Source organism: Cyprinodon tularosa, unplaced genomic scaffold (genome assembly GCF_016077235.1).
Source record: "Cyprinodon tularosa strain WSP-4 unplaced genomic scaffold, ASM1607723v1 ctg936, whole genome shotgun sequence".
Lineage (NCBI taxonomy): Eukaryota > Metazoa > Chordata > Actinopteri > Cyprinodontiformes > Cyprinodontidae > Cyprinodon > Cyprinodon tularosa.
The window spans coordinates 14,328-38,712 of NW_024039714.1; the positions used below are offsets into that span (position 1 = coordinate 14,328).

Below are 24,385 nucleotides of genomic sequence, written 5' to 3' on the forward strand. Positions count from 1 at the left end.
CCACTGTTTGCATGATAAATCAATGTAAAAAGGTTTTAGCTTGTCAGTGCAAAATGTGTTCTTGATATTCTAATTCATTTAAATGTGCTAGTATACCAAGCTGTTGGCAAAAATATTGAACAAACACTTTTTTTTGCACACTAGTTTGCAACCTATCTACACTAACTCACTTTTCTCAAAATACAAGCAGAAGCCCCAACAAGTATAACAAGAACAGAACTACAAATTAAAATATAGTTTACAAAAACAAGTTTCAATAGATTTTTAAATAAAACTCAAAATTAATTAGTTTGTGGTTGTTGATAGTTGGTGAAAAAAACAACTCTTTTCCCAGTGACACAAAATTAGGTTTTAAATTTCACTTGGGGAATCTAAAACCCAATTAGGTGCTGTAAAGCCTAAATAGTCAAACTAGTTCTTTTACACTAGTGTAGTTAGGTGTTGTACTCTTATGGCGCCCCTTTTATAAACCTTAGAAAGTTACTGATAAAAGAGTTTTAAGTAATGCATTTTATCTAAATTTAAAAACAAAATTTTTAAAAGTGACTTAACGTCTACTTAGCCTGTGCACGGGGAAAAAAAAATTTTCAGAAATAACATCTTCAAAAAAAAAATTTCTGCAAAAACAGCTACATTGGATTGTGGTTTTTTTCAAACAGTAACACAGCATAGCACAAAAAATGTTATTTTATAAAAGGCAACAAAAATATAGATCTTTAATAAAAAAAATGTATTTTAAAAAAGGTCAGAAAAATTTGTGATGCTAAATTGTGCCGTTTCCAAAGACTTTGCTCCCCTCTTCTTAGCTGTGGGCCAAGCTGACTTTTTTTTTATGAAGTTGCTTTTGCCACAGTGGCTGCTCAGGGTCCATTCCAAACAGGTGACAAAAGTTTCTCCTTGTCGTCCCGTTCTTTCGCCCCGAAGCCAAACATCCTCACAGGGGAAAAAAATCCAACCCCCTTTGCAATGCAACTATCAGGGGGGGTACCACTGGGACCAAAAAAGTACTGTTCCTCGGAAACGTAATTTTTGTTTAATCTGTGTGGCTTTATCTTTAAAGTTTGAAATACTGGGTCTATTTTTTCTGGGGTTCCTAGGCTTCAGTTAAAGCTAAACAGCTGATAAAAAAGACCTCCCCTAGAAACTCCCTAGAACTTTTGGGATGAGAATTCATCATAAAATAAAAAAAATTTTGGACAACAGTGAGAAATCCTCTTCATCAGACTGTTTATCAACAACAGAGCGTCTTCATTTCAGAGGCTTCTCCAGATCTGGTGCAAGACAGACTGCTACAGAAGATCATTCCTGACTAAAACTATAACAACTTCTGAAAATTAATCCTTTAATTTAGTATCATTCCTCACATTGAAATTTCCTCTTAGGGACCCAACTACAAGTCTTATATTCAGATAAATTTTTGGAACTGACTTAAATCTCCAGACCCACTTTGATTAATGAGAAAACAATTGTGTATCGCAGAAGACTTCATTTTGTTTGGACCCTTAATCCTTTTTGAAACAAATTTCCTTGTCTTTCTCAACTTTCTATGAATTTTTAAAACTGAATAAAGGGTTCATTGGCCATCAGCAATAGGATTCCTTTATTATTTTAAAAATGCATCTAAACTATATTATTTGAGGACTATTTGGCAAGGGAAAAAGGCTGTGTGAAAATCATTCTGCTTTCTATACATAATTTTCTTTCCTACAACAGCCATCTCAGCATAGAAAGGACTCTTATCAGTCTTTAATAAATTGTTTACGTGAATATAATTAGTGTTATGTTGTACGCTTTTAAAGTGACATAAAAATTAGCGTTTAAGATATCTTTTTTATTTACCCTTAAGACTAAAACACTGATTAAGTCTGACACCTCAGCGTTCATGAATCTAAACCCTGTAGCCTATTTTCCTTTAAATTTTTACTGTAGTCAAAAATTTCCCTGCATCTTTGGGGGATATGACGTCAAGCGTGTCCATGTAAAGGGGTCCAACAGCAAGTATTAAATTCAAGATAAATTTTTGTGGATACTCAAAAGCACTTCAGAACTCCACCAAAAATCAAGACACCAATTGCAACCTAATGAGATGAAAAAAAAAATAAAAATTGTCAATATAACGAGCAAAAGGGCGCAGTTTAGTGTTTTGGCCACGGGTGGCAGTACATTATAACAGCCTCTTTGAACAAAAGGGTCTTAGAGTTAAGTTCGTTTAACCAAATGGTGCTGGTCGGAAAAGGTCGGATTCTGTGAAATTTCCCAACATAATCCACCCAAATGCCCTAATAGACTTTATTTTGCCCTGCGCATCATACGATAACGGGGAGCATCTCTGAACTCAGTCAGGTTTAAAAAATTGTCTTCACATGCATAAATATTAGGATTTTTTTACTGAGCCCTAAAAGTGACCATTATTCAGCAAATTGAAGCAGTTTGCATGTTTTTTTATTTTATTTTCCAACAACTAGTGAAAGTAATTAGTGCACCTGAATTTAATCATCCTTGGAAAAAGTGAATGAAGTTTCTCTTTAATGGTATATTTAATTTAACTGCAAGCTAAGTAACACATTAAAAGCATACAGACATATTAGCTGTCGGTTGTGTCTTTAAAAAACTAAACATGCTCTCTTGAACTCTAATTAAAAGTGAAATTTATCTTCTAGATATGAAAAGACATGGAAGACATTATCAGTTCCAGCTGAGATGCCACCGAAACCACCATTAATAAGCCATTTCAATCAGTTTGTATCCGTTTCATTTCCTTCATCATGCATTTCTTTTTATCATTTAACATATTTTAAGTGTTGTGCCACCAAGTAATGAAGACCTTCATTACAAAAGTTCTTTCAAGATTATTCAGTTTGAAGCTTATTTAGTTTATTTTGAATTATTTTTATTGTTTGTCACCAGAGTGGGGTAGTAGTGTTATCAGAAATAAATTATTACCTTCTATTTAAGGGTCAAGGTCAATACTGTGATGCTTTGAATAAATATTTATGTAAGTTATGTAAGTTTACAAATATCATCATTGAACCTTACATTGTGTAAGAAGAATAAGTAAAACTAAATCCTCAGATAGTGATTTGCAAGAAGTAAGACCTCTCTACACTCTGTCAAATTTCTACTTACCACAATACTTTCGAAGTCTGATTCAACCTCCAGAGGCTTCAATACTTCTTCAAATTTCAGTTCCCTCTCGTCACTTGCCTTGAGCTACAATCAGTAATTTCACAGTTAATGGATGGAGGAAAACTAAATATTGATTTTTCACGTTTGCGTGTGTTTTCTAACCTCTCTGTCCAAAACTTTTTTCAGGCCTTGGTCCCATTCTTCCATGTCATTGCTGAGTAAAGCACTTATTTCCTTCCTGGGTGATGTCTCTGCCCAAACAAACACCATAGTAATGTTTGGTAATGGTAGCAAAACAAGCTAAACAAGTTGAGCCAAATCCCGGATTTTACAGGCTTCTGATGCTAAAGCATTAAAAAAAAATAGAGCTTGTAAAGAGGTTATAATACATTCATGTTGGGGGTCAATACATTTTTGGCCTTGATCATTATGCAACAAAACACATGTTTTAAGGAATGTTAATTTTATTTCAGACGATCCAGTAAAATTACACATTTTAACACATGCAACAGTTATGTATAATTAATTATATATATAATTATGTAATTTTCTATAATTGAGTGCTTATATTTGGAAAGGGGAATAAAGAAGTGAAACTTAGTCATTGTACCCCTTGTCTTTCATACAGTGTTTAACACCAACAATCATCTGATTCCTGCTTACAGACAAGGACAAAACTTTTGGTATGATCAAATGTCAAACATATAATCAATCCTCTTGGCAGAATCTTAGACAAAAAGATGGAATACATACCAAATTAATGACCATAAAGAATGACTTTGTTTCTTAGTTTTCTAAAAGCTGTCCGAGGAAAATTAGGGAGCTTTTAGCAAACCATTTAAAGCACATCCTGCTCAGGGTCGGTCCTACCACTTTTTGAATCAGCTCTTCCCGGTACTCTTTTACCTTCAGTTGCATTTGCTCCTTCATCTGCTCAGTCATCACATTAATATCCTCTTCATTCCTCTTCAAGATGTCTAAATGTGTTTTATTTTTACTCTCCAGCTCCTGTTCACCATAAGGTGTTAAAAATAAAAATAAGGTGTTAAAATATGAGTTTTACCTTTACTGATGAGCCTAAAACTGCATTACAGCAATTTATCTAAATAGTGATAATAACTGAATAGTTACCTGCTGAAGCTCAGGAATGATATTCATCTTGCTTTGGAAGAGAGTTTCATATAGCTGCTGTTGTCTGTGAAAGGCTTTCTGCATTTCCTCAGTGGTGGATTTTTGACTCATATCTAATAATCCTCTCAATTCTTCATCACACTTTTTTACTAAAGTTGAATCATTTTCCAACAACTCCTCTCTGAGTAATAATAAATACATAAAGAATAAAGGCCTGTGTTAAGATTTGCGGTACCATGCATACTAAACTGAGTAATTACCTTTCCTTTGAGCTGCAGCCCTCGTCTCCTCTCTGCCACCACTTTGGCATCAGCTTCAGCTTGGATGTTTGACAAGAATGTGTTCAGATCTCTCTGCAGATATTTTGTCCTCTAAGGATAATGAGATTAATTTTGCATTATTCTGTGTTCTGACAAAATACTCAATGCTGACCCTCAAGGCTGGAGGGTGTCCATTTAAAAAGTGCTATAGGAAACCTATAAAATTGATTATTCCTCTGAAATTATATGGTATCACTTCAGATGACCTCAAGTTCTGGCAAAGGGCAGTTCTGTGGCCAGACCAGTAACCATGGAAACAAGTCCACTCAGTCCCTTCTAAAAAATATATCTAAAAAATATTTTTAATTTATCTAAATATTTAAAATGTATACTAATTTTAAATTTATCTAAAAAAAAAAAAAAACCTTTAAGTTTGTGACAAATCGAGCTTTCTAAACTTCCTAGTTATTTTAAAAACATATAGAAATGTGGGCATATTACAGATTTGTGCCAACATTTATAACCATCAGTTTGCCAAAGCTTCCTAATTTTAAAGTAGCAACGTCCGGCGAGAAAAACGGTTGTTTTGAAGATGTGAAACTTTTTACTCACTCTCTCTGGTCTTTCTTTTAGTTTTTCCCTTTTTCCTTCTCCATTTTGAAGCTTTGATTTCACGTATTACGAATACCGCTAAAAAACGTTTCTTTTCCGTAAAAATAAACCAAGCAAAGTTAAAAGCAACAGGAAAATGTCCGCTTTTGTTGGGCACACCAACGGCTCGCCGTTTGCTAAAAAAGCGTTTCTATGGCAACAGTCACAACTGCTTCCAGTGCTGCCTTCAAAACCATCGTAAACTAGGATACTACAAAACGTAAGCAGTGAAGCTTTATTTATATTTTTTTTTTTTGCGCTGTTTTTACAGTTTACTTAGAAGTTGAGGAAGTTTCGGAATACAAACATTCAAATTTACGAGCATATAAACTCAACAATAGTTTTAAACAAAAAATTCTCTAAGTAGAAACAACGTGTTTGTTAATCTTTCATGGCAACAGTCACAATGGCATTCATCCCTTCCAAACAACCTCTAAAAATATACACGTATTTAAGGAAACTATATGTATTTATATTGTTTATGAAGTTTAAAGACGACTGTTCATTAAAGTCACTTATTAATAGAGGTAACTTTTGAATGATCAAACTCATATTAAGAGCAATTCTATTTTTTATCCTAACTTTGTAAAGAGTTGGGAATCACAAACCAAATGGATTCTAAACATTCATAAAATTATTTCGGCTAATTAACTTTCATTTTTGTTCATGGAACCAAAATCGATTACATTAAATAGTTTTTAACCATATCTTTTTTCTTCTTTTTTTTTTTTTGAATATAATGACATTTGCTCTTTCTATATAAAATTAAGTTTAATTTTGTTTATTTTGATTAGAAATTTTTTTTCCAAAAAGAGTAATATCCCTTGAAATCCATGTAATAAAAAATGTTTTTTTTGCATTTTTTTTAAATATTCCTATGGATAAAAACTGTTGTATCTTTACAGATCAGTATTCCTAAGTATTTTACTTCTTTCTTTATTTTTATATTATGGAGTGTTTAGAGAGGGTAATCATGAATAGTTTGAATTTCACACTTGTCCTTATGTAGTGCAAGCTTTAGAAAATCAGTCTATTGTTTTTTATTTGGAAATTAAATGGTCAACCAAACTAACTTAATATTCAAGACTTATTTTTACTATTATCAATAATTATATACTAACGTGAAAAAATCTAAACATACAAAAGAAAAAACATAGCACAGTTTATAATATGTTTTGGTAAGGGCCACCATTTGTAGTTCTCTAAGCAGTGAGGTCACGGGGTTGGTTGTTTGGTTGGTTGTATACTGTAGCCAGCAGTTCATCCTCCCACAGCAAAATTAGACAAGCTGGTTGAAAGGAGGGTTAGTGTGTCCTTTACCAATTGCTTGCAACTTGTTTAGCTGGGGCTCCACATTCTCCTTGAATCTGCTATTGTTCTCTTCAAAAAAAAAAATTTCTATTATAAATGGGGGAATGGGGGCCCAAAGGGTTTAGGCCTAGAGGGTTGGAACCATGAGGTTCGATTTTTTGTGCGCCCCCACAGGTGCCACTTTTGGTGTTGGAGCAAAACCCTTAACCCCAATGCTTCCCCGGGCGCCACAGTGGCAGCCTACTGCCCCCAAAGGGATGGGTTAATTGAGAGGCAAATTTTTTGAAAAAGTGAAAATTATTCTCCAAAAACTGAAAATTTTTATTTTTAAAAAAATATTTAAAAAAACAAAAATAGATCAAGTATAAGCTTTAAAAAATAATAATTTAAATTTATGGTTCCTCCCAAAGTTTTCCATCCTCTAATGGAAAAAAAAAAAAATGAATAAAGGTAAGAAAGGAAGAGGATTATTAAAGTAAAAAAGTATTTTAAATAAAAATATTAATGGGAGAAACAGAAGGGAAAGTAATGATGATCAGTTTAAGAGGGGGCATCCCTATTTAAATTTATCTCTCAGATGGTTTTTAACCCTTTTATTTTAATAATTGTCGTATAAAAAAAGGGTATAAAACGGACTTAAGGTTAATAGAAATATCATCAACCCAGACTGAGAAGTTTACTTAAATTGCAAGGGCACATCTTTAATTTTGGTGGAGAAAGGGGTTAGAAATGAGCCCAGATAAGGGTCCAACAATTTCCTACAAAAAAATGTGGGGGACTCACCCTGTGACAATGTAAAATATACAGTAATGAACAAATAGTTTGTCATAAAATTTCCCCCCAAAAAAAAAGGGTATTTAAAAAAAAAATAATGTGAATAAATTAAATCAAAAATGCAAATTGAGCAATCTGTCTAATCTAAACTTCCTCCAAAACAGTTGTCAAAAAATGTGACCACTTACACCTAATGAACTCTTTAAAGATTTTTCAATTGGTTTTAAAAGAGCTAATCATAGGTTTGTAACAGTCGGTTAAAGACATAAATGATTTCAGGGCCTGAGATAATAGACTGTATTTGTACTGTAATTTTGGTAGGAATTAAGGGGAAACAGCACTAGGTGGTTTAAAGCATATTATTGACAGTTTCAGTTTTTTCTGATGATAATATATCTTCCTCATGCATGGTCCATGTGGGTCCAGGGGATAATCCCGGGGCCCGTTCTCTTTCTATTCACACTAAGGAATGTACAGTTTTAAAACTGCCCAAAATCCAGGCCTCTTTGATTAGGAAAATTTTGATTTTTTGTTTTTTTTCCAGAGCACAAAACGGGATCCGTTTTACATTTCATTTACACAAATCCCGGGAAAAAAGCACAGTTTAGGGATTGTCTATTAATAAATATTAGCCAGGCAGTAGTTAAACCCCGATTTTTTTTATCTCAATGCCCCCAGAATTTTCGATTTTCACCGTCCGTATCACCCAATTACCCTTTGATAGAAAAAGGTCAAAATGCAAGAGCATACCACACCCTAAAGAAACATCCCCCCTTTTCTTTGCACTAATGATTTATAATGGTGATATCACATGAAATATGTAAAAGCACCCCAAAAAATTTCAGTTTATTTTTTACTGAAATCCATTATCTTTTTTTTTTTAAAAAATGTCCTGTCGGGGAATGTGGAAATAAGAATAATTTTCTTGATGCCAAAAAGGGGCCCCAAAAGATTTTTCTTTACAAATGTGGGAGTATGGCAATTGCCCTATTCTCCCCAAAAACCTGCTTATTTTTCTTTTTAAAAAAAGCAAAATTTTAAAACCCTGTCAATAGCAGGGAAAAGAGATGATGAGGTGGGAATATCTAATAACTGTTTTTTCTTAAATTTATTTGAATAATTCAGTATTTTATATACTATTTTGTCCATTAAATGGTTAGGAGTGTTGACCAAAAGACTGTAAGAGTTGTTTGATTTTCCTGATTGTGTTTTTTATTTTTTTTTTTTTTTTTTTCATTTTAACCGGGGTAGTATTTGGAACGAATGCTTTCGTATTTGGGAAATGTAAAACATATGAACCCGAAAGGGAGAAATTTAGAGTAGTTGAAAGGACAGCCAAGAAAGGGGTTTAAAGGATTATTGGGGGAAAAATAAAAGGGTATTTATAGTTAAGGAAAGCATTATTTTTTTATCGCAGAATGCAAAAAAAAAAATAGAATTTAATAGTGTAAATCAAATTTTCTACACACTCATGAACAGTAGGGGGCGGAGCACCTTAAAGTTGCTTGCGATCCGCCCTGTAGAAAAAAAAGAAGAAGAAAAAGGGAAACGGGGCTTTTATTGGATGAAAAAAAGCTGAGCGTGATTGGTGATGGTATGGGTCATTTACATGTGAAGTTGCGAGCGCAGGGTCGAGCGAGCGGAGAAACAGCTGAGCGCACGCTGTGTTGAGGCGGAGAGAAAAGGTCGAGCGCGAGCAGAGACGGATTCGGCAGCGCAGAGATGAAACTGAGTGCGGAACAGTGTGTTTAGAGGGTTTTTCAGAGTTAGCGCGCGAGACCGGTTTGCGCGCGGCGCGGTGTTGTCTCATGCGTGCTCGGATTGGGTTTCCCGCGCGCTTAAACCGTGGACAAATTTTCTCCATAGGCAACGAGATTTCTGCTCAAAATTTTGCATTTTTTTTTTTTGACATCCCCACTGAAACGATGGACAGGCATTAGATGGTTTAACAATCAACATGGTTTGCCCAGCTCGCAGCGGTCCCATGGTGTAATGGTTAGCACTTGGACTTTGAATCCGCGATCCGAGTTCAAATCTCGGGGGGACTCGTCTTTTAGTCCGAATTTTACTCAGGTGTTATGCACCTTTTTGATGTAGTGTTTTACTTTTAAAACACCCGATCAAATCGCCCGGTCATAATAGCAGGGCATGGAGAACCTGACTGCATAAGAGGGATTCACAGGGGTGAAGTTTGGGCTGAGAAAAATACGGAAAAATTACACTGTTGAAAAGGTATGAAGCAAAAATTAAAGTAAATTACTTGCTTTTGAACAGTGTTTTTTTGAATAATCTACACAGCTCCATTTTTTCGTATCATTTTATATTTCTTTTATTTTTAACAACAAATGGCAAAAATAAATTACTTTTCAAATTTTAAAAAAAATAAAATGCCAGTCATATAAAGGGCCAAAAGATAAAGTAAAAATAATTTCAACAAAAATTTCAAAAACTTTGGCTTAAAGTTTATTTCTTTTGAAAGTGATTTATTCCCAATTTCCTTATTTGATTTTTTGTTACAAATATTTGAAGACATAACAAAAAAATCCCGGGTTTCCCGTTTTGCACTCTCGATTTTTGCCCTTTTTTATTTTATTCTACAAAAAAAAGAGTTTTCTTATTTTTCAAGTATTAATGTATTTTGGTTCTATAAAAGTGCTTTTTTTTAAAAATCGCCAATTTAATGTAAAAATTTGTTACTATCTGTTTCCTAAATAGAATGTACTTTTTTATTAGAAATGCGTTTGTTTCCATACAAAATAAAATTTTAAAAATAAATAGCTCATATCAGTTATGTTTGGTTAGAATGAAAGCATGTTTGATTTTATGGGTGTCAATGTTTTAAAAAACTGACAAAAAAATATTCAAACTGCATATTTTCTTTGTATGTGAAAATCCAGTTTAAATATGTACTATTTTCATTTTAAAAAACAAAAAAAAAAAAAAAAACCTTATCTTTTTATGAGAGTCCACAATTGTCAGTGGGTGACAAAATTGTAGGGAATCAATGCTAAGGCTTTTCTAATCTGTTTATCTTGTAAACTTTGCTCTCAGGTAGTCCAGTCTATGTGCAGTTTGCAAAACGGTGCACTCCAACTTGCAAAATTGAGATTCACAGTGACATCTGTCATATTCTAACATATTAGAAGCTGTGAATTGCGCTTATTAGAACATAACAGCGCTTTAGATTTGTGTATAAAATCAGATCAACTAAATTTATAGGGTGAGGGCCACCCGTCCAAACTCTCAACAGATGTAATCGCAAAATGCACTTTATCAAACCGTGCACAGATTACAAAAATGTGCGCATGGATTTCCACCAGCTTTGTTTTTAAACCACTGAGAGTGTAATTTTCAATACTTATGCACCTACAGATGTGAATTTAGTCAGAGCCTTCTTTAAAAATGTTTAGAATACACAAAAACCTACATTGAATCCCTTACGCTTCTCTTCCTCACATTGCGCACAGAAAAAAAAATGCAATGATGCCACTTTACCTTTTAAAACATGACACTTGCGTTTTCTCCACATTGTTCATATTCATTTCCTTCCTTCTTTAAAGCCGATGGGTTTTCTCTCATGAGTTTTATAAATTATATTCAGTACCTGAAACCTTGTAAAAATGTAACTCAAGACAATCATATGGAGAGATATTTGTGCCATCGGTTTGAGCGCGCAGGAACCAATCCGAGCGTGCAGTGAGACAACACGTCGGGGGGCAAAACCGGTCTGGCGCGCGCTCAACTCTGAAAAACCCTCTCAACACACTGTTCTCGCGCTCAGTTTCATCTCTGCGCGTGCTCGAATCCGTCTCTGCTCGCGCTCGCTCGACCTGCTCTCTCTCCGCGCTCAACACCAGCTGTGCGCTCGGCTGTTTCTGCGCTCGCAACTTCAGCAATGTATGTAAATGAACCATACCATCAGCCAATCACACGCAGCTTCTTTTCATCCAATGAAAGCATTCCTTCCTTCTTCTTCTTCTTCTTCTTCTTCTTCTTCTTCTTTCTTCTTCTTCTCTTCTTCTTCTTCTTCTTCTTCTTCTTCTTCTTCTTCTTCTTCTTCTTCTTCTTCTTCTTCTTCTTCTTCTTCTTCTTCTTCTTCTTCTTCTTCTTTCTTCTTCTTCTTCTTTTCTATCATGGCGGATCGCAAGCAACTTTAAGGTGTATACCGCCACCTACTGTTCATGAGTGTGTAGCAACATTGTTTTACATCTATTAAATTCTATTTTTTAATTTTGTATTCTGCAGATAACTAAATAATGCTTTCCTTAATCTATAAATATCCTTTATATTTCCTTTATTTCCCAATAATCCTTTAAGACTCCATTCTTGGCCTGTCATTTCAACTACTCTTCTCAATTTCTCCCTTTCAGGTTCATATGTTTTACAGTTCATTAATATGTAAGCATTCGTTCCAAATACTACATCCGGTTAAATGAAAAAATAAATAAATAAAATAAATAAAAACACAATCAGGAAAATCAAACAACTCTTACAGTTATTTGGTCAACACTCCTAACCATTTGATGAACAGAAGATATTACTATAAAATATCTTGAATTATCTCAAATAAACTTCAGTAAAACAGTTATTAGATCATTGCCTCATCCATCTCTTTTACCTGCTATTGACATGGATTTAAATTTGATGCTTTAAAAGAAAAATAAGGAGGATATTTCAGGTTTAACAATATATAGATAAAAAAATATTATGGATATGTTAAATTTTTTATGGATGCTTCAAAATATTCCAATATTAGGAATGGTGTTTTGTTTTAGTTTCAGAATTTATTTTTAAATCGGGTAAAAGAATCAGTGATGGAATTCAGCCTACAAAGGAGAAATGTTTTGGATCATATTGGCCTTACAATGGATTGAAGAAATCGTTCCATTAAGAAGTTTAGTTTGCTCTGATTTTAGATCAGCGACCGTTATATTAATTTAAACGCAATTATTCAGACAGCAGACCTGATCTGAAATTTAACAATTATTATTTAGAAGACCTTTTACAGATGGACTCTAAATAAGAGGGTTATTCTTTATTATATATATTAAAAAGAATAATTTGATAAACAGGATTTTTCAGTTGGTGGCGGTAATTGTTGTTTGCCAACCTCCATAAAAAACAACAAAAAGAAGAAACACCCGCCACAAAAGCTAAGAGTAAGGCCAATATGATCCAAAACATTATCTATATACTGTTGAACCATACTTGAACCTGAAATATCCTCCTTATTTTTCTTTTAAAACAGCAAATTTAAATCCATGTCAATAGCAGGTAAAAGAGATGGATGAGGCAATGATCTAATAACTGTTTTACTGAAGTTTATTTGAGATAATTCAAGATATTTTATAGTACTATCTTAGGAATGTTGACAAAATAACTGTAAGAGTTGTTTGATTTTCCTGATTGTGTTTTTATTTATTTTATTTATTCATTTAACCGGATGTAGTATTTGGAACGAATGCTTACATATTAATGAACTGTAAAACATATGAACCTGAAATGGAAAAATTGAGAAGAGTAGTTGAAATGACAGGCCAAGAATGGAGTCTTAAAGGATTATTGGGAAATAAAGGAAATATAAAGGATGTTTATAGATTAAGGAAAGCATTATTTAGTTATCTGCAGAATACAAAATTAAGAAATAGAATTTAAAAGATGTAAAACAATGTTGCTACACACTCATGAACAGTAGGTGGCGGTATACACCTTAAAGTTGCTTGCGATCCGCCATGATAGAAAAGAAGAAGAAGAAGGAAGGAATGCTTTCATTGGATGAAAAGAAGCTGCGTGTGATTGGCTGATGGTATGGTTCATTTACATACATTGCTGAAGTTGCGAGCGCAGAAACAGCCGAGCGCACAGCTGGTGTTGAGCGCGGAGAGAGAGCAGGTCGAGCGAGCGCGAGCAGAGACGGATTCGAGCACGCGCAGAGATGAAACTGAGCGCGAGAACAGTGTGTTGAGAGGGTTTTTCAGAGTTGAGCGCGCGCCAGACCGGTTTTGCGCGCGCGCGTGTTGTCTCACTGCACGCTCGGATTGGTTCCTGCGCGCTCAAACCGATGGCACAAATATCTCTCCATACAATCATACATATACTCCTGCACACACACTCTAAGTAACGATGAAAAAACCCAAACAAACAGCAACAGTCATGTAACAATCTCATATGGCAATGTTAGGAGAATCTTTGGCTTTTCAAACAACTCCTACGTGACTCCCTGTCAAAACAACATTTCCTGCAAAAACAGCTACATCTGGATTGTGGTTTTACAAACAGTAACACAGCATAGCACAAAAGTGTTATTTGCATAAAAGGCAAACAAAAATATAGATCTTGAATTTAAAAATGTGTCAGAAAAATCTTGTGATGCTAAACTGTGCACGGTTTCCAATGACTTTGCTCCTCATCTTCTTAGCTGTGGTCCCAGCATGACTTTATTGATGAAGTTGACTATTGCCACAGCTGGCTGCTCAGGGTCCATCTCGGCAAACAGGTGACACACGTTCTCCGTTGTCGTCCCCGTTCTTCTCGCCACAAAGCCAAACATCCTGCACAGGAGAAAAGAAATAAAACCACTTTGCAATGCAACTATCAGGGGGTGTACCACTGGTGCCAAATATAGATACTGTTACCTCGGAAACCTGTAATTTTTTTGTTGTAATCTGCGTGGCTTTATCTTTAAATGCTTAGTAAATACTGGGTCTACTTCTTTACTGGGGTTCCTTAGAGCTTTAGTTAAAGCTAAACAAGCTGATAAACAAGACCTCCTCTAGAAACTCCTCTAGAACTTTTGGAGATGAAGAATTCATCATAAAATAAAGAAAATTATGGACAACAGTGAGCATCCTCTTCATCAGACTGTTTATCAACAACAGAGCGTCTTCAGTCAGAGGCTTCTCCAGATCTGGTGCAAGACAGACTGCTACAGAAGATCATTCCTGTCTAAAGCTACAACAACTTCTTGAAAATAATCCTATGAGTTATTCTCACATTGAATTTCCTCTTAGGGATCATTACAGTCTTTCTTCAGTTAAATTGAACTGTCTTAATCTCAGACCCACTGATATGAACGAGTGTGATCGCTGTACCTTTTTATTGTACCCCTTTCCTTACAAAACAATTTCCTTTCTTTCAACTTTCTATGAATTTTCTAAAACTTATAAAGTTATGGCATCAACATACATTCCTTTCCATTATTAAATTCCTATCCTAAACTATATTATTGAAGATAGTGGCAAGGAAAAAGCTGTGAAATATTTGCTTTAATACAATAATTTTCTTTTCCTACAACAGCCTCTAGAAAGGCTCTTTATGACTTTTCAAAGTGTGTTTACGGGAATATAATCTACTTGTATGTTGTACGTTTTTAACTGAACAATATCTTTAAAATAGCCTTTTTATTTGACCCTTTAAGACTAAAACACTGATTTAGTCTGACACCTCAGCAGTTCATGAATCTATAAGCCTGTAGCCTATTTTCCTTAATTTACTGTAGGTCAGAAGTTCCTGCATCGTTTCTGGGGATATGACGTCAAGCGTGTCCATGTTAAATGGGTCCAAACTAGCAAGTATTATATTCATGATGAATTTTGTGGATACTCAGAAGCGACTTCAGAAGCATCCAGCACAAATCAAGACACCAATTGCAACTCTACATGAGATGAAAACAAAAATAAAAATTGTCAAGTATGAACGAGCAGAAGAGGGCTGCAGTTCTGTGTTTTGGCCACAGGTGGCAGTATCATTAGTAACATGCCTCTTTGAAAAAAATGGTCTTAGAGTGTAAGTTCTGTTTAACCAAATGGTGCTGTGTCTGGAGAAGGTCAGGATTCTGTGCAGATTCTCCATACATAGATCTCACCCAATATGCTCCTAATAGATCTTACTTGCCCTGCTGCAGTCATACGATAACTGGGAGCATCTCTGAACTCAGTCAGGTTTAATAAATTGTCTTCAGCATGCATAAATATTAGGAGTTATTTTACTGAGCTCCTAAAAGTGACCATTATTCAGCAAATTGAAGCAGTTTGCATGATTCTTTATTTTATATTCCTAACAACTAGTGAAAGTAATTAGTACACCTGAATTTAATCATCCTTGAAGAAGTGATGAAGTTTCTCTTTAATGGTATATTTAATTTAATTGCAAGCTAAGTAACACATTAAAAGCATACAGACATATTAGCTGTGGGTTGTGTCTTTAAAAAACTAAACCTGCTCTCTTGAACTCTAATTAAAAGTGAAATGTATCTTCTAGAGATGAAAAGACATGGAAAACTTGCAATAAAGCACCCGGTTTTAGCAAGCAAACACAGTGACACAAGCACTTACTTGCTTGACGTGCTATCAGAATTAATCCACCTGAAGCAAAGGCACACGGACACAGAGATAAAACATCAAGATGCATAAATGACCAGAAAACAGAGGCAAATTTAAAAGGCAAATGTTAGGATTTGTCAAAGTAAAAGAAGTAGACAAACAGCCACAAATACAACTTATATTTAAAAAAAATATAAGTATACAGAAAATATCTTTTACATTAGCGGTAACGGCGCATTTATTATAACATTTACTGAACACGGAAGACCTAAGCAGGTTAGATAGTCTTTTTTTTCTGTTCTTTCAATAAAATGCAGAATAATTCATATTTATTTCATCAAACCTCTGATCATGGGGATCCAGACTGCTGAAAGTAACACTGTTGATTGGGTAATGCCGCCTAAAAAAAAGCCTGCATAGACAAAAAAAAAACAAACAAACATATGCATCAGGTTCATATAATGGCTCTGGATTATCCTTATTAAGTTAATGAAGTAGATTGTAGTACTGATCTTTGCATTTTCAAAGGACTGCTAAACTCAGTGGTTTGGTACATATAGGTGTATTCTACAGAATGAGTATGTATGTCCTTAAGGTATGCAGTAAGCTGTACAGCAGTATTTTGTGCTTTATTTATGTTTTATAACAATGGAAACCTATACACCATACTTTTGAACAAAAAACTAAAATTGGATTTTTGGATTCCTGCTTTTGTTTACTGTTTCTCTCCATTAAAACTCCAAGAAATCACCTCAGCCTCTCTGCTTCTGCATATGGGTCCTCAACCTCAACCAAACCCTTACACTATCCATATGCAATGAAAAAAAATTAACAATGTCTTAACTAGAACTGATATAGTATTTTTTTACATGTGAACACTGTAATTGGCTCAACATGACAATGTCAACTGTGGTACTGAGCATTTTCCTAGTTCTCTATTGTTTAAATTGTACAAAACAAAATCCTTTTTTTACTGAAGCAAGAGGATTATGTGAGCATAAACGAGGCAACTCCTTCAAGCTATTTAAATTTTCACATACCCAGAAGTTCTGGGCGAGGAGGAGGAGTAGCAACAATCTTCCAGTCTGACTTACTGATTACTCCCAAAACAGTTAATACCTACAACTCTTTTGAACATTTAACCCTTAATTTCCCTCATCCAAATTTCAAGGCAAGAAAACCTCTTCTTTTTGTAACTTTGTATCGTCCGCCAGGTCCTTACTCTGAATTTTTAGATGAGTTTTCAGAGTTCCTTTCTGATTTGGTATTAAATACTGACAGGGTCATCATAGTGGGAGATTTTAACATCCATGCTGACATTAAAGGCGATAGCTTAAGGGCAGCCTTTAATGCTATCTTAGACACTATTGGCTTTGTTCAAAATGTGAATAGTCCCACACATTCTCATCTTCATACTTTGGATCTTGTGCTGACATACGGCATAGAATGTGAAGAAATAACAGTATTTCCTCACAACCCTGTCCTCTCTGACCACTTTCTAATAACCTTCAGGATTACTTTAACAGAGTTCTCCTCCCCCAAAAGAAGGTTCAATTTTAGTAGATCTTTATCAGATAGTGCAGTTATAAATTTTAAAGAAGCGGCTTCACTTTCTCTCTCCTCTGTGTCGCTGAGCAGTGCTGCAGAGTGCAAAAGTATAGCTTATTCCCCTTCACAGGTTGATGATTTTGTTGATGGGGTTGCTAGTTCTCTGCGTACTGCCTTAGACAACGCAGCTCCTTTGAAAATGAAAACCGTTAAAAATAGAAAGCTTGCTCCTTGGTTTAATGCAGAGCTGCGTACTTTGAAGCAAAATGCTAGGAAACTGGAGAGAAAATATCGCTCCACAGGCCTGCAGGAGTCCTTCCTAGTCTGGAAAAATGGTTTACTGCTGTATAAGAGGACTCTTTGTAAAGCAAGAGCAGCATACTTCTCCTCATTAATAGAGGAGAATAAGAATAATCCTAGATTTCTTTTTAATACAGTTGCCAAACTCACCCAGAGCCATAGCTCTGTTGAACCGTCCATTCCACCTGCTCTTAACAGCAATGATTTTATGGGATTCTTTATAAATAAGATTGATCTTATTAAAAATAAGGTCATAAGCACTCCTCTATCCGCGATTGTACCTGAGGTAGTCATGGAATCTGAACCGGGTTTAGACTGCTTTGATCCAGTTGAACTTTCTGAATTAGCAAAATTATTGTCTTCATCTAGGCCTTCAACTTGTATGTTAGATCCAGTTCCAACCAGGTTATTTAAGGAGGTATTCCCTTTGATCTCCTCCTCCATTTTAGATGTGATTAATCTATCTCTGTTACAGGGATATGTACCTAAAGCTTTTAAGGTTGCTGTAATTAAACCTCTGCTTAAGAAACCGTCTCTTGACCCAGATGACTTGGTTAATTATAGACCTATATCCAATCTTCCTTTCTTATCCAAAATTCTTGAGAAAGTAGTTGCCAAACAAGTTTGCGATCACTTACACCATACTGAACTTTTTGAAGAGTTGTAGTCTGGCTTTAGAGCTCATCATAGCACTGAAACAGCTCTGGTGAAAGTCACTAATGATATTCTCATGGCCTCAGATAATGGACTTGTATCTGTGCTCGTCCTGTTGGATCTTAGTGCTGCATTTGATACAGTTGACCATTATATTCTTTTAGAAAGACTTGAATATTTTGTTGGAATTAAAGGAACAGCACTAGACTGGTTTAAATCCTATCTATCTGATCGAATTCAGTTTGTTTATGTTAATGATAGATCTTCAACACACTCAAAGGTTACCTGTGGAGTACCACAGGGATCAGTGCTAGGACCAATTCTCTTTACTTTATACATGCTCCCAATTGGTAGAATTATTAGACAGCATGGGATTAATTTCCACTGTTATGCTGATGATACCCAGCTATATCTGTCTATAAATCCAGATGAAGCTAACCCATTACATAGATTACAAGCATGTCTTGAAGACATAAAAACCTGGATGACTCTTAACTTTCTGCTCCTGAATGCAGACAAAACAGAAGTTATAGTCTTTGGACCAGAGTCTCTGAAAAAGAAGCTGATTAGCCAGTCACTTCATTTGGATGGGATTAAACTGATTTCAGATAATAAAGTAAAAAATCTTGGTGTTATTTTTGATCAGGACCTGTCATTTAAATCCCAGATCAAAGAGGTTTCTAGAATTTCCTTCTTTCATCTGAGGAACATTGCAAAAATTAGAAATCTCCTGTCCAGGGGTGATGCTGAGAAACTAGTCCATGCATTTGTTACTTCAAGGCTGGACTATTGTAATTCTTTACTATCAGGAAGTCCACAAACTTTAGTTAAAAGCCTTCAGCTGATCCAAAATGCTGCAGCCAGAGTTCTGATGAAAATTAAAAAGAGAGATCATATCTCTCCTATCCTGGCTTCTCTTCATTGGCTTCCTGTTAAATCAAGAATAGAATTTAAAATCCTCCTTCTCACATATAAAGCCTTAAATGGCCAAGCTCCATCTTATATCAGAGATCTGATTGTTCCTTATGTTCCTAACAGAGCACTTCGCTCTCAATCTGCAGGTTTACTAGTGGTTCCTAGAATTTCTAAAAGTAGAATGGGAGGCAGATCTTTTAGTTATCAGGCTCCTCTCCTGTGGAACCAACTACCAGTTTTAGTCCGTGAGGCAGACACTCTGTCTACTTTTAAGACTAGGCTTAAAACTTTCCTTTTTGATAAAGCTTATAGTTAGGGTGGCTCAGGTTATCCTGAGCTCTCTCTCTATATTTATGCTGCTATAGGCTTAGACTTTTGGAGGATATAGGGACCCCCATTTCATCATTCTGCTTCATTCTCTCTCTGTTCTCCTATTCTGCAGAATCTGTTTGTTCAATCTCTAACGTTCTGCTCTCTCTGCTTTTCCTCAGAGTAGCTTTGCCTCGTCTGTTCCTGTTTGGCTGTGACGTCATCCAGGAAAGAAACATCAGCTGTGCTGCTTCCATCAACACCCTTGTTTGTAGATGTTGGAGATCGGCCTGTCTTCAGGTGTGGTCCTGTTTCTCTGGCCGTGGCTGGGTGGATGTGCTCTCTTCATCCTCTGGCATGGGAGCTGCCTTGGAGCTCGTCTGCCTGGCTGTGTGTTTCCTGGACGGGGCCGCCTTTTACAGCTGCTTGTATCTCTGCTTCTGTCTCCTTGAACCCCAGTCGGCCTTGGCAGATGGCCGCTCACACTGAGCCTGGTTCTGCTGGAGGTTTCTTCCTGTTAAAAGGGAGTTTTTCCTCTCCACTGTCGCTACAAGCATGCTTAGTGTGAGGGATTGTATTTGAGTCAATGAGTCAATGCAATCAACTGGTTTTCCTTAGATAGAAAACTTTGTATCAATTTGACTGTATGATCTGGTTGAACTGTAAAGTGGCTTGAGATGACATGTGTTGTGAATTTGGCGCTATATAAATAAACTGAATTGAATTGAATTGAAGCTGAGGGAAATATATCGAATGAATAACAGCAATGTTTAACTTTTTTTCAGTATGTTGCGTAACCATGAATACAAAAAAATAAAATGGCTAACCTTCTTTTATTGTCAGTTAGAGTGATCCCTTGTGAGGACACTTTGAAGTGGACCACCGTTGGTACTGGTCGTGTATTCAGAGCCATTGTGCACTTGATAGCCTTGGAAACAGCCTCTGGCCCCGTCAATGACTCAGTTTCCACTGAATTTAGGTAGAGCACGTTGCATGCTAAAATTATTGTTAAATACAAAATATATTACAGATCTGTATGAGGTCAGACATAATTCTAGTGCATTTTCAGTTGTTTAAGCTTTTACTCCTATGGTCAATGTTGTACCTGCTCCTTGTTTAAGGAGGTCAGCAGCTGTACTTGTATTTGTGGCACTTTGCATCTCCTGGAGCTCACCAACCAAATCTGAAATACGACAGACTTTAGTTACTTTACAAATTACCAAAATATGTTTCTGCATCCTTAATAAATTAATTCAACAAGTTTGGATCTTGAAAAAGAACCAAAAAAAAAATCATCTCTACCTTTGTCTGGGATACGGAGGGCACACGGCAGAGAGATAGGAGTTATTGAATGTTGGTAAACTAGAGCAGATAAACTTCCTGAGACAAAGGCAGAGGAACAAAGGAAGCAAACAGATTACACAACTATGAAAGATGTGAACGGATTAAAACCTAATCAGCTTTGTGTGTCACAAATCACAGAATATGTGACGTAGATTATAGTTAGATGTAGAAAATAACTGACCGAAGTAGGACTCGTTCTGACAGCCCTTGATCTTCACTCCCCGTGGCCCTGTCTCGATGAGGAAGTGTCTTACCAGCTGTTCCAGAGGGTCCCCTGGGAAACAGGAAGAAAAGAGGAAAAAACAAGATGCTCTTTCAGCCTGTCATGTGTGTATTCACTAGTTAGATCTACGTCAGACCTGTCTGATACGTTGCTAGGGACCAGAAGAAACGAACCGACAAAAACAGCCAATGTAACTTAAAGTAATCATAAATAAATTAGATGTTCTTTTAACATCCCTTCTCCTCGTACTTTACGTAGGTACATGTCTATCCATGCATCTGGTATGTTCTGCTAGGAGAGGGGTCCAAGGTGTTTTCAGGAGGTTATTTGTCCACACAGGATCTTCCTATCGTGGGACGTATCTGAACACCTCCAAAGGGAGGTACCTTGGATTCATTCTAAAATTAGATGCTTCAATCTCCTCAACTGACTCTTTTCTATGCAGTCTCTACTTAAATTATAGAAAATAATAGAATAGAATAGAATAGAATAGAATAGGATAGAAAATCCCTTCATTGCCCCACAATAGCGGAATTGTGGTGTTAAAGCAGCAGCAAAAGGTTAAAGCAAAAGTTGTTACACAATGTGGACCTTAGAAAAGTGTATAAAAATAACACAATGAGTTAAGAAAATTATCAAATAAAATGCTGTAATGTATAGTGTTTTTACAATATCAATACTCTGTATCTGGGGAATAAATAATCAATAAACAGCTGTGGATATTTTTACAGTAATGGATATGTTAAAATAGCAGAAACACCAGAGATGTGCAAAAATGACAGAAGCATGTTATTTAATGTGGTCAGAAATTTCAGATTTCACTTACCGGTACTTCATATGATGATTTATGCTATTTACTCACTAAAAAGTTTTTTCCCTCAGTCTGTATCACTTGCAAGGCCACACAATACCTGAGTGAGGGGTGTTTGCAGACAAGACATACTTCTTCCCATAACAAGCCAGATTCTTTCTCAATCCATCGATCTCTGCTTATTTAACTGGAGTGAATAGTTGAATACTTTTTTCCTGCTATATTCAACTAAGACAGAAATTGTGCAAAAATCTGCATGAATGTAACAACTTATTGAGGTTGTTGGGAACAGTGATGGTTATAAAGTCTTATAGCTTCTGGGAGGAAGGATCTGTGATAACACTCCCTGGTGCATTTAGGGTGCAGCACTTGGTCACTGTAGGAGCTTTCCAGTTCAGCAAAAACTTCATTCATGGGGTCTCATAAATGAGGGAACTCAATCAAGTTCCCTCTTGAATGTGAAAACTCTTTCACCCATCTCTAAGACTGAGTCCAGAAACCCCTACACAGGAATTGAATCAATCGTCTATGAAATTTTGATAAAGGACTTTCTCAGCATAGGCCGTTTGCAGCCGAATTCAACCATGGTCTGGATTAACGCTGCAGAGACTGCCGCTGTAGCCATTCAAGGCTCAGTTTAGGGTCCTGGATTTGGTTCACAACCAGCAGACCGTGCTGGCACAGTTACAATAACAGTTTATTCAGACCTTAGAGCCATTGGCTTAGAGTTTGAAGGGTAACTGACCCAGCGTACCTAAAGCAGGAAGATAGGATGTGATATAAGGGGGGCACATTGGATAGAAAAAGAAGAAAATGAAAAAACTAATTCCCTTTTACAGATTTCTTTGTAAATCCTTGTTTTCAACCAAAATAATTATGATTTAAAGAATGACGTTCTGACCTCTGACAGAAGAAAACCTCCTTCTTGTAACCCGTTATTCAGGAACTGTTCTTCACTGTTACTCAAATGGGAGAGGACCCTTAAACACTGCCGTGTTGAGAGTGGAGTGTAAGTGTTCATGTACAACCTTATTAATGTAGAGGCATGAGTAAAAAATGTGAAGTGAAGTTTGGGCATGTTCATTTATAGGTAGTTGCATCTAAGAGCATGTATGTTCAGGTATTAGCAGAAGGAACAAAAATCCTCTGCCAAAAATGCCCCTATCGAAAAAACGTGAGGGACACAGTTCCAAGACCTCTCACGCTCTACTAAGCACATGTAGAACGGACTTTAAAAGGAGGTGTAATAAATACCTTTGTTTCCAGTAATGTTGGCATTAGGAGGAGGAGTGGCCACCTTAAGAGCCAGGCCATAAGCACCGTGGAATGAGTTACTGTCTCTGATGAGAAATGCCCCTGGCTCCTTGTCCTTCAGCGCAGCAATGGCTACAACAGAAGAGGCAAATAAATAACTTTTCAACTTTGAAGTTACTAGAGTACATATAGGATCTTTGAAAATGATAAATGTAAACATTTATGGATTTGTTCTCAGTCCTAAAATCCTCACCTTGGTCTCTGGAGATGCCTGGTTTGTACCAGTATTTGGAGCTGTCCTGAACAAACCTAGAATTCACCCTTGTTTCTGTCTCTTCGGTGTGACTCTGTTGTGCAGATTCCATTCTGTGCTCTCCGACAACAGGGGCGAAAGTAACATGGTGAATTGGTGAAGGACACGAGGGAGCCTGGAGTAAACCAGTATGTCCATTCGGTGATACTACTGCAGAGGAAAATCGTTTCTTCTCTGGCAGCGGTGGTTGGATGGTGGGGATCGTTACCGCAGTGTAGCCAGTGTAGGGCACATGAGGAACGTTTAATAAGGAGTAGTAGTAGGAGGCTAGGGGAAAGGTGGGTGTATGGTATCCATCTGGCACAGGTGAAGGAGGTTTTGTGTCTGTTGAGATGTCACGATCTGGGATAAGTCTTTGTCCAGTTGTGTCTTTATCAGACATGGAGTGTTGAGGAGAAGACTGTTTATCCGGAGAGCCAGTAGGAGTATGAGGGGAAGAGGTGGAAGAACTACGAGAGGGATTCATGTTCCCACCTGTATTGCATTCCGATGCTACATTGATAGGAAGGGTGGTCCCATTGAGCTGAACTTGAACCTGAGGGATAATGACGGTGGCATAGTTTGAAACTGTTGATTTGGTCTTTTGATCCGAACTTTTGATCTCAGCTGCTCCAAGTTCACTTTCACCTTTCAGAAGGGATTCTCCTGGTGGCTTTGAGGGGTTTGCAGATATTGTTAAATTCTGGGTTTGTTTCTCTGATGGAGTTAGTGTAACAGATTGGCCTGTATTTTTATTGGAGTCCAAATGAGTCACAGTTTCTTGGCTCTGAACAGGGCTATCAGCAATTGCACTAATAAGAAATTAAACACCAGGAATAATAAGTATTTCTTTATATATTGAAATGTTGAAACATTACTAGTGTAGACAAAATAAAAAATGGGTTACCAACCTGTCCTCTGTGTGAGTTGGGCTGCTGCTGCCAATAACTGTGTAGTCGTGATCAGAGTCCGCTCCAGGGGTGTTTGACTCACGACAGACGTCTAGTTTACTCTCTGAGCCTTGACATATGTCATCTTCTGCAACAGTTTTATCCTTTTCCACTTTGACAGGAGAGAAGTGGTGAAAGAAAATAAAAGTAGGAAAGAGACAATAAATCATAATGCAAGTTCTTTTCAATGGAAATAAAGCAAAATTCTAAA

General features: G+C 36.3%; 1 protein-coding gene and 2 long non-coding RNA genes across 7 annotated transcripts in view; all 3 read right to left on the reverse strand.

Annotated features, from left to right (window-relative positions):
- Positions 1-903: 903 nt before the first annotated feature.
- LOC119776473 lies at positions 904-3,377 on the reverse strand. The gene is made up of 3 exons (XR_005279781.1): positions 3,289-3,377; positions 3,127-3,210; positions 904-933 (listed from the first exon to the last, which is right to left on the reverse strand). It is a non-coding gene; the product is annotated as an uncharacterized LOC119776473 (long non-coding RNA).
- Positions 3,378-3,998: 621 nt separating this feature from the next.
- LOC119776474 lies at positions 3,999-4,486 on the reverse strand. Its single transcript, XR_005279782.1, has 2 exons — positions 4,258-4,486; positions 3,999-4,134 (listed from the first exon to the last, which is right to left on the reverse strand). It is a non-coding gene; the product is annotated as an uncharacterized LOC119776474 (long non-coding RNA).
- Positions 4,487-13,591: 9,105 nt separating this feature from the next.
- The window catches only part of LOC119776469 (tensin-2-like), a 57,762-nt gene continuing 46,968 nt past the window's right edge, over positions 13,592-24,385 (reverse strand). For 4 of the 5 annotated variants that reach the window (XM_038274876.1, XM_038274880.1, XM_038274878.1 and 1 more), the window contains 10 exons: positions 24,136-24,286; positions 23,186-24,036; positions 22,933-23,064; positions 20,826-20,918; positions 20,603-20,680; positions 20,406-20,483; positions 20,128-20,296; positions 15,918-15,986; positions 15,587-15,616; positions 13,592-13,804 (listed from right to left, as the gene is read on the reverse strand). In XM_038274876.1, coding sequence (XP_038130804.1) covers positions 13,660-13,804; positions 15,587-15,616; positions 15,918-15,986; positions 20,128-20,296; positions 20,406-20,483; positions 20,603-20,680; positions 20,826-20,918; positions 22,933-23,064; positions 23,186-24,036; positions 24,136-24,286 — 1,796 coding nt within the window. In that variant the 3' untranslated portion in view covers positions 13,592-13,659. The remainder of the gene's footprint in view (positions 13,805-15,586; positions 15,617-15,917; positions 15,987-20,127; positions 20,297-20,405; positions 20,484-20,602; positions 20,681-20,825; positions 20,919-22,932; positions 23,065-23,185; positions 24,037-24,135; positions 24,287-24,385) is intronic. The other variant, XM_038274877.1, reaches the window with a different exon arrangement.